The sequence below is a fragment of the Dipodomys ordii genome, unplaced genomic scaffold, assembly GCF_000151885.1.
Source record: "Dipodomys ordii isolate 6190 unplaced genomic scaffold, Dord_2.0 Scaffold131, whole genome shotgun sequence".
In the NCBI taxonomy this organism is placed as follows: domain Eukaryota; kingdom Metazoa; phylum Chordata; class Mammalia; order Rodentia; family Heteromyidae; genus Dipodomys; species Dipodomys ordii.
The window spans coordinates 4,729,973-4,738,259 of record NW_012267347.1 but is presented as its reverse complement, the minus strand read 5'-3'; the positions used below and the strand labels follow the sequence as shown (position 1 = coordinate 4,738,259).

The window sequence follows — 8,287 nt, the reverse complement described above, 5'->3', positions numbered from 1 at the left end:
TGGGTTCAGTCATGGGGCCTGAACTCTGGGCCTGGGCGCTGTCCCTCAGCTCTTCAGCTCAAGGCTTGCGCTCTACCACTTGAGCCACAGCACCACTTCCGGCTTTTTTCTTTTTGCTTATGTGGTGCTGAGGAATCGAACCCAGGGCTTCGAGCATGCAAGGCACGTGCTCTACCACTGAGCCACCTTCCCAGCCCCAAATATCAGATTAAGTATGTGGTATTTCTGGGCCTTCCAATCTGTTTCACGGATCTTCAGGTCTATTTTTGTCCCAATACCATGCTGTTTTTGTTATTGTGGCTCTGTAGTAGTTTGAAATCTGGTGGTATGATACCACACGTATTGCTTTTGCCTAGAATTGCTATGGTTATTCTAGGTCTTTTATTGTTCCATATGAATTTCTAGATTTTTTTTTCTCAGTAAAGAAAATCATTGGATTTTGATGAGGATTGCATTGAATTTGTATATCATTTTTGGCAGAACGGCCATGTTCACAATATTGATTCTACCAATCCATGAACAGGGAAGTTCTTTCCATTCCCTTTAATTCACAGTCTTGAGGACAAGGGACAAACCATCTCCAAACCACACTGTTTTATAAACTATTTCGGGTCACCACCCTTAGGAAGGCACCGTGGCAGGTCTGATGTTGACACAGGGTTGCATAATACAGCTTAACCCTGTCTCAAAAGCAACAAGGGATGTTGGTCAGGATACTTAACTGGCATGTGCAACGTCTTGTGTTCAAGCCCCAGTAATGAAGAACCATTTCTCCATTAAAAAAAAAAAAATACAAATTGCGCCAGGTGCCCGTGCCTCATGCCTGCAATCCTAGCTACTCAGGAGGCTGAGATCCGATGATTGCAATTACTGGTCAGCCAGGGCAGGAAAGTCTATGTATGAGACTCTTATGTCCAATTAATGACCAGAAAACTGGAAGTGGCGCTGTGGCTCAAAGTGGTAGAGCACTATCTTTGAGCTGAAGAGCTCAAGTATAGCACCCAGGCCGAGTTTAAGCCCCATGACTGACAAAAACAAAAAAATTTGCGAAATCAGCCGGGCACTGGTGGCTCATGCCTGTAATCCTAGCTACTAGGAGGCTGAGATCTAAGGATCACCATTCAAAGCCTGCCTGGGCAGGAAAGTCCGTGAGAGTCTTATCTCCAATTAACCACCAGAAAACCAGAAGTGGCACTGTGGCTCAAGCGGTAGAGTGCTCCCCTTGAGCTGAAGAGCTGAGGGGCAGTGCCCAAGCCCAGAGTTCAAGCCTCAAGACCGAGAAAAAAAAAAAAAAGGAATTGCACAGTCATCTCCAGGGCTTTCACGCCCATTGTCCATTTGCGCCATCCAGTCCACTTCAAAGTGGCCTTTTGGAAGTGCCCTTCAGCAGCCTCTACATCCCGGCAAGGCTCCTGCAGAGAGTACAGCAGACAAATGAGCTTGGGGGTCTTTATTAAGTGATGCTTGCGTCTCAGTCTCTGCCAAGAATTGGGGGTGGGGTGACCCCACTGCCCTCATGTTTTCCCAAAACATGCTGTCTTCAAAGAGGGAAGCAGGAAGTCTGCTTCTCCAAGCATAGCCCTAGAAGTGAGGCCAGCATTGGAGTGGGGAGGGCAGAATGGAGATCCATCCCCCAGTCCCACCATGCTTCCAGCCTGAGAGGAAAGGCTAAGGCAGCCCTGGCCAAAGCCTCCCCCACAGCCCTGCTCTCAGAGCACCCGTTCCCTGCCCTGAGCTATTCATGATCTCTGCTCCTACTTCTTCACAACACTCCCAAAGCCAGCTCTTGCTCAGCCCTACCAGGCCTCCAGACCTGGAGACAGACAAAAGGAGAGAAAGTCCATCAGGACAGAGAACCTGACCCAGCAGCTTTCTAGAGCATCTCCTTCCTGCCTCCAACAGAACACTGGCCCTTTGTCTTCAGTATTCCTTCGATAGTAAGGGAGGTGGCTTCACTTCTCACTGGCACCCCATCTCAGCACAGCAGCTAAGAGCACAAAGCACAACTGTAGGGCTGGCAGCCCAAGGTACCCATGGTAGCACACAGGCCAGCCTGCCTGTGACCCTGCGTGGGGCCTACTCCCTGCCTTGAAGGCTGTATAGAGGCAGGCTGAAAGCAGAAGTGTGGCATCTGGGTGTGTGGCCCCTGTGGCAGGAGAGAACACAAACCCTGCCTTGCTCTGAGTGCAGGCCATTCCAGGTTCTGCTTTCTTAAGAGCCTCCTCAGCTGGCTCCAGAGTTGCCCTGCCCCCCCCCCAAAGAAAGATGAGAGGAAGGGTGGTCCTTGAGAAGGGGAAGCGTCTGCAGAGAACCACTAGGACACCTGGTATTGCCCAACTGCGCCAGGACCTGGAAGGTCCAAACTCCTGGCCCCAACTACCCTGCATCATAGGTGAGGACAAAGGGCCCCTTCTGCTGTCTTTGCCCCTCAGGGGTCCAGGAACTGAGCCAATGAAATGCAGATACCCATGCCTGTCACCTGTCCTTGGGAGACAGCAGCAGGGCTGAGGTGGGAAGGTTGGCTAGGGACCCACAAACCTCTTCTTCTCCAAGCACTTCCCTCACTTTCCTGACATTTTCTTGGCAACAGGGGGACCCCACCCGCCCAGCTGAATCCTGGGCCCTCCCTGCAGCCTCGGTGCAGCTAGGCTTCCTTCCTGTGTGCGTGCGAGTCTTCGTGTGGTGGGGTGACTGACTACAGGTGGTGGTCCTGGCTGCCAGGGAGAGCAGGAGAGATCTGGAGTCAGCCCCACTACAGGGCTTTGGGGTCAGTCTCAACCAATCTCCTTCCACTGCTTGTAGAAATCCAGAACATTCTTGACGTCTACACTGGCATGGGCAGCGGCCTGCAGGGCTGCCTGTGCAACGAGAGAAGGAAAGATGGGAAGAACTGTGAACTGAACTGTGAACAGGTTACGGGGCAGGCTGGGAAAGGGATAATAGAAGGGAAAAGGCAGCTAGTCTGGAGTGTTTGAGAATGAATTTCTCTGGCACCCCTTCTCTACAGTCCACCCTGTCCCTATTCCACCCATGACCCACCTGCATAGGCCCAGACAGTGCACTGGGGTTGTCCAATAGAAGGCCTGTGATGATGGTCACCATGCCACTTGGGTCCTCCTCTCCTGTCCCCTGTGCCAGAGTTAGCTGTTTGCAGCTATCCAGGATCTTATAGAGTGTCCTGGGGCAGGGGAGAAGACCTAGTATTAGCACAACCTGAAAATGAGGATCTCCAGGGAAAGGGGGCAGCTGGGGACACCTGGAAGAACAACAAAAGAAGACAGCTGATGGTAATGGGTCTTGGAAGACGGGTCTAAAGGATGTACTAGGGGAAGCAGGCAAAGATGCATGCACAGCCAGGCGCCAGTAGCTCACACCCGTAATTCTAGCTATTCAGGAGGCTAAGATCTGAGGATCACAGTCCAAAGCCACCACAGGCAGGAAAGTCTGTGACACTCCTACCTCCAAATAATAGAAAACTGGAAGTGGGGGGCTGGGAAGGTGGCTCAGTGGTAGAGTGCTTTCCTTACAAGCTCAAGGCCCTGGGTTCGATTCCTCAGCCCCATATAAGCAAAAAAGAAAAAAGCCGGAAGTGGCGCTGTGGCTCAAGTGGTAGAGTGCTAGCCTTGAGCTGAAGAGCTGAGGGACAGCGCCCAGGCCCAGGGTTCAGGCCCCACCTCCGGACCAAAAAAAAAAAAAGAAAACTGGAAGTGGTGCTGTGGCTCAGAGTAGCAGAGCAAAAAAGCTCAAGGACAGTGCCTAGGCCCTGAGTTCAAGCCCCATGAGCAACAACAACAACAACAGAGATGGGTCCACTGAGTGGGAATGCCAAGCCCAAGCACCTTGGTTTCAAAGGCTGACCAGCTGACCCCACCAGCAGAGGCAGAGGACTCTAAGGCTGGATCAACTAGACCTGTCCTGCTCCTGGGGAAGTTCTGGAGTTGCTAGCAATGGAATAAAGGGCTGAAAGTTTTACCAGGCATCTGTATCCTGCCTCTTCAGCTTATGCCGTTCAAAGCTCTTTCCCACCTCTTTCTGGCAGCGAATGTACCTGCAAAGGAGCCACAGAGTGAAGCAGAGATAGGGGCAGGGAACAGGAAGGCACCTTAAACAAAGCAGGCTATTGTGGCTCTGGGCATCTGGTTTTGCAGGAAAGGGTTATTTGGAGCCATTTTGAAAGTGGCTTCCTGGACACAGCCCAGTTCACTGTCCTTTTCCGATAAAATGGATTGTCTGGTTCCTCCCAGGGGAAGGTCTGGGAGAGCAGAAGCAGCAGATGCTTTTCTAGTCAGGGCTTCTGAAGGCAATGTCCAAACAAGCTAGCCTTGTATAGTTTCCAGGCCAGGCAGGTCTGCCAACGGGGAGGACACTCTTTTCCTATCCCTTATACTCCCTGCTGAGTTTTTCTTCAGTCCCAAAGATCAGAAGGCTAGACCTGGAGTGAGCACCTGCAACTGCTGCCATTTTCTCCTCCCTGAATTGCTCCACCTGGCCACTCCCTAGCTCAGTGAGGAGGAAGGAAGCCCCAGATAAAGGTAGGAACTCCCACCCTAGGTGATCCTGGTCCTAACCCTAGTTCAGTAGAGCTCCAGCAAAGAAGCCCACAGCTTAGAGTCAGGGTGGAGGCCACGCCTTTCTCCCAGTAGATACTGTATCTGTCAACAGGCTTATCCTAGAAGAAAAAGCACACAGCAACTCAGTGCTACCCACCGAGCTCTTGGTTCCTCTGATCACTTCTAGTTCAGTAACCAAGATTTTGACTTCTAATTATGTCTTTGGTAGCCCTTCTCAGGTAGTAGCAATGAGCAAACTAGGGAGGGATTAAGGTGTGTCTAACCTACAGAAAATAAATAGCTCATTAGTCCTAAGCATATGTTGTCCAGATGACAGACACAAGATCCACACAGGTCCAGTATGCCTGCACTCACCTGTTTCCTTTCTTAAACTCTGCTTCCAGGTACCGGATCCCGTCCCGGGCCCCTGGGTGTTCCTTTTTCAGTAAATCCAGGCCATCAATCACTGGTGGACAGGGTAGGGTGAGGAAGGACAAAACACTGGGCTCAGATTGCCAACATGGGCTCTGCAAGAAGTTCTGGACTCACAATGGTATGCACCACCTGAGGAACTTAAAAGGCTCTCTAACTTCTTTGAAATAAGATCCCTCTGACAGCAGTTTTGTTAAGTGCTTTACATTTTTGTATCCATTTCTCTACACTGTCTTGTAAGGCAGGGTTTATTGCAAACTGTTACCCCCCTCCCCACCCCCATTTCTTTCTTTCTTCTTTTTTTTTGTTGGTCATGGGGCTTGAACTGTGGGCCTGGGCGCTGTCCCTCAGCTCTTCAGCTCAAGGGGTAAGCGCTCTATGGATGAGCCACAGTGCCAATTCCAGTTTTCTGATGGTTTATTGGAGATAAGAGTCTCACTGACTTTCCTGCCTGGTCTGGCTTTGAACCATGATCCTCAGATCTCAGCCTCCTGAGTAGCTAGGATTACAGGCGTGAGCCACCAGCACCCGGCTTTGTTACCCCCCATTTCACAAATGAAATGACTGGGGCTCAGAGGTAAAAGAACTTGACCAAGGTCACTATATAAACTGGCCCCAAAAGAAGGGTTTCTCAATCCCTTCAGATACATTCTATCTGTCCCCCTACCTCCTCAATATACTTACCTGTCCTTGGGATGATGACAATGAAGCGACCACTAGAGGCCAGCTGGCGGATGACAGGGAGATGGTGGCAGAGGGCTGGGGTGTCAGGGACGAGGTAGGGAGACATAGCTGACTGGGCCTTTGGCTGCTGCAGGCTTCCCTCCAGCTGGGAGACCTCGAGCTGGTAAGAGAAGGAGGTGGAGTTGCATAGGACCCTGCAGCCTGAGTGGAAGGAGAGAGCAATAGAAACCAGGCAGCCAGTAGCAAAGTGGCTATTATAGGGCACCCCCTATTGCTGGAGACAGGAAAATATCTGTACCAATAACCTGGCTGGGGAAAGGGAGGATGACAAACAGAAATAAAGTTTAAGGGAAAGATTAAAAAAAAAAAAAAAAGAAAAAGGAAAGGCACAGAAGAGGCAGAAAGAGGGCACAGGCTCAGTAGAGAGAGGCTGGGCAGTAGAGACACTAATCTGGAGATCAGGACGATGATTAGAAGGAAGCAGAGAGATACAGTGGCAGAAAGTATGAATTTTCAGTTAAAGTCACATCTGATAGTGACTTTAAACAAAAGCGTTCTAGAACAAGAGTAGGAAGGAGCATGTGGCCAAATTCCTACCTGCAGTCGTAACTGAGCCATGTCTCTCATGAGTCTATTTCGTCGAGCTTCCTCTTGTGCCTACAAAGAAAGTGAGGTTTTGAGGAAGCATGGGACATCCCCCTCCACAGATCACTCCTGTTACAAGAGGGCAGGGAAGCATGTAGAAGGAAACCTCCTCTGCTGCATTCTTTTTTTTGTGTGTGTGAGTTATGGAGCTTGAACTCTGAGCCTGGGTGCTGTCTCTTAGCTCTTCAGCTCAAGGCAAGCACTCTACCACTTGAGCCACAGCACCACTTCTGGTTTTCTGGTGGTTAATTGGAGATAAGAGTCTCATGGGCTTTCCTTTTCTTGCCCAGATTGGCTTTGAACTGTGATCCTCAGATCTCAGCCGCCTGAGTAGCTAGGACAACAGACATGACCTACCAGAGCCCGGCTTCTGGTGCATCTGACAACTCTTGTAGCCAGCCACTGTAGGCCATGCCATTTAGCCCTGAGAGGAGAGCAGACAGGTGAGCATTGTCACCAGGCAAGATACCACCTGGTTGTGTACCAACATCTGATCTCTGTTCCTCTGTTCTTCCTAGCTGGGTCTCCCCTCAAGAGGATATTAATCAGTCACCCACTAACTTCTATCATAAGCCCTTGCTAATGTCTTCCAATATACAGGCTCAGTCCAGACCTGCTCAGCCTCATATATCCACTTGCTCCCTCCCACTTACTTCTCCCTTCAGTATGGCCTCACTGGGTAGTGAACCTCCATATGCCTGAGTCATAAAGCTTACAACTATGTTTGCTTCCCTCTCTGATCAGGCCCTATCAAGTAAACCCCTTGATCAGCACCCCAACCCTTCTATCTCCCTCTACTTGCGTAAGAATTCAAGTCTCGGGGACTGGGAAGGTGGCTCAGTAGTAGAGCCCTTGCCTTGCATGCATGAGGCCCTGGGTTTGATTCCTCAATACCACATAAGCAGAAAAAGCCAAAAGTGGTGCTGTGGCTCAAGTGGAAGGGCACTAGCCTTGAGCTGAAGAGCTGAGGGACAGTGCCCAGGCCCAGAGTTCACACCCCAGGACCAACAACAACAACAACAACAACAAAAATAAATAAATAAATAATTCAATGGCTGGGAAGGCGGCTCAGTGTTAAGAGCACTTGCCTTGCATGCCTAAGGCCCTGGGTTTGATTCCTCAGCACCACATAAGCAAAAAGAAAAAAGCCAGAAGTGGTGCTGTGGCTCAAGTGGTAGAGCGCTAACCTTGAGCTGAAGAGTTGAGGGACAGTGCCCAGGCCCAGAGTTCAGGCCCCATGACCGGAACCCCCCAAATAAAATAGTATTCCAATTTCAATTCCTCTTCCAATTCATTCCTATGGTTATACTAGATACAGTTCCATCCTTGCACACTCCTGAACAATAAAGAATTGTTGTGCTCAAAATGCCAGTAATGTCCATCTGGCAAGTACTGGTAGAGGAAGAAAGAACAAAAGCAGACCACAGTGCAGGAAGGCCACTTCTTCACAAGCCAGTTGGCAAACTAGAATGAAGGGAAGCAATGTGGACAAGCTTTCCCTCTTGTCACTACAAAAACCAAGCCTGTGAGACTTATTTTTATGCTAAAATTGTCATGTTCCATCTGGGAGTGTGGGTCAAATGATATAACTGATGGTCTAATAGCACAAATCTCTGAGTCCAAACCCCAGAACTACTGCCAACAGGAAAGAAGGGTGAGGGGAGGAACACAGAAAAGGAAAAAGAAAGGGAAACACCATGCTCCAGAAGGGAAATAGGGCTACTTGTATACTTCCCCCAAAGAGAATCACACCAATCAAAGGCTCTGATATACTAGTCCAACAGCTTAGACAGATGTGGATCTGGTATGGCCTCAAAAGAGAAAAATCTAAGCCAGGCGCCAATGGCTTGCACTTGTAATCCTAGCTACCCAGGAGGCTGAGATCTGAGGATCAGCATTGAAAGCCAGCCTGGGCAGGAAAGTCCATCTTATCTCCAATTAACCACCAGAAAACCAGAAGTGGTGCTGTGGCTCAA

The 8,287-nt window shown here is 49.9% G+C and overlaps 1 protein-coding gene across 3 annotated transcripts in view; it reads right to left on the bottom strand.

Annotated features, from left to right (window-relative positions):
• Positions 1 to 1,435: 1,435 nt before the first annotated feature.
• Positions 1,436 to 8,287, bottom strand: part of Smg5 (SMG5 nonsense mediated mRNA decay factor) — a 35,152-nt gene continuing 28,300 nt past the window's right edge. For all 3 annotated transcript variants that reach the window (XM_013030652.1, XM_013030651.1, XM_013030654.1), the window contains exons 17-22: positions 6,264 to 6,323; positions 5,667 to 5,826; positions 4,926 to 5,016; positions 3,974 to 4,048; positions 3,040 to 3,178; positions 1,436 to 2,858 (exon numbers count right to left, since the gene is read on the bottom strand). In XM_013030652.1, the coding sequence (XP_012886106.1) occupies positions 2,775 to 2,858; positions 3,040 to 3,178; positions 3,974 to 4,048; positions 4,926 to 5,016; positions 5,667 to 5,826; positions 6,264 to 6,323 (609 nt within the window). In that variant the 3' untranslated portion in view covers positions 1,436 to 2,774. The remainder of the gene's footprint in view (positions 2,859 to 3,039; positions 3,179 to 3,973; positions 4,049 to 4,925; positions 5,017 to 5,666; positions 5,827 to 6,263; positions 6,324 to 8,287) is intronic.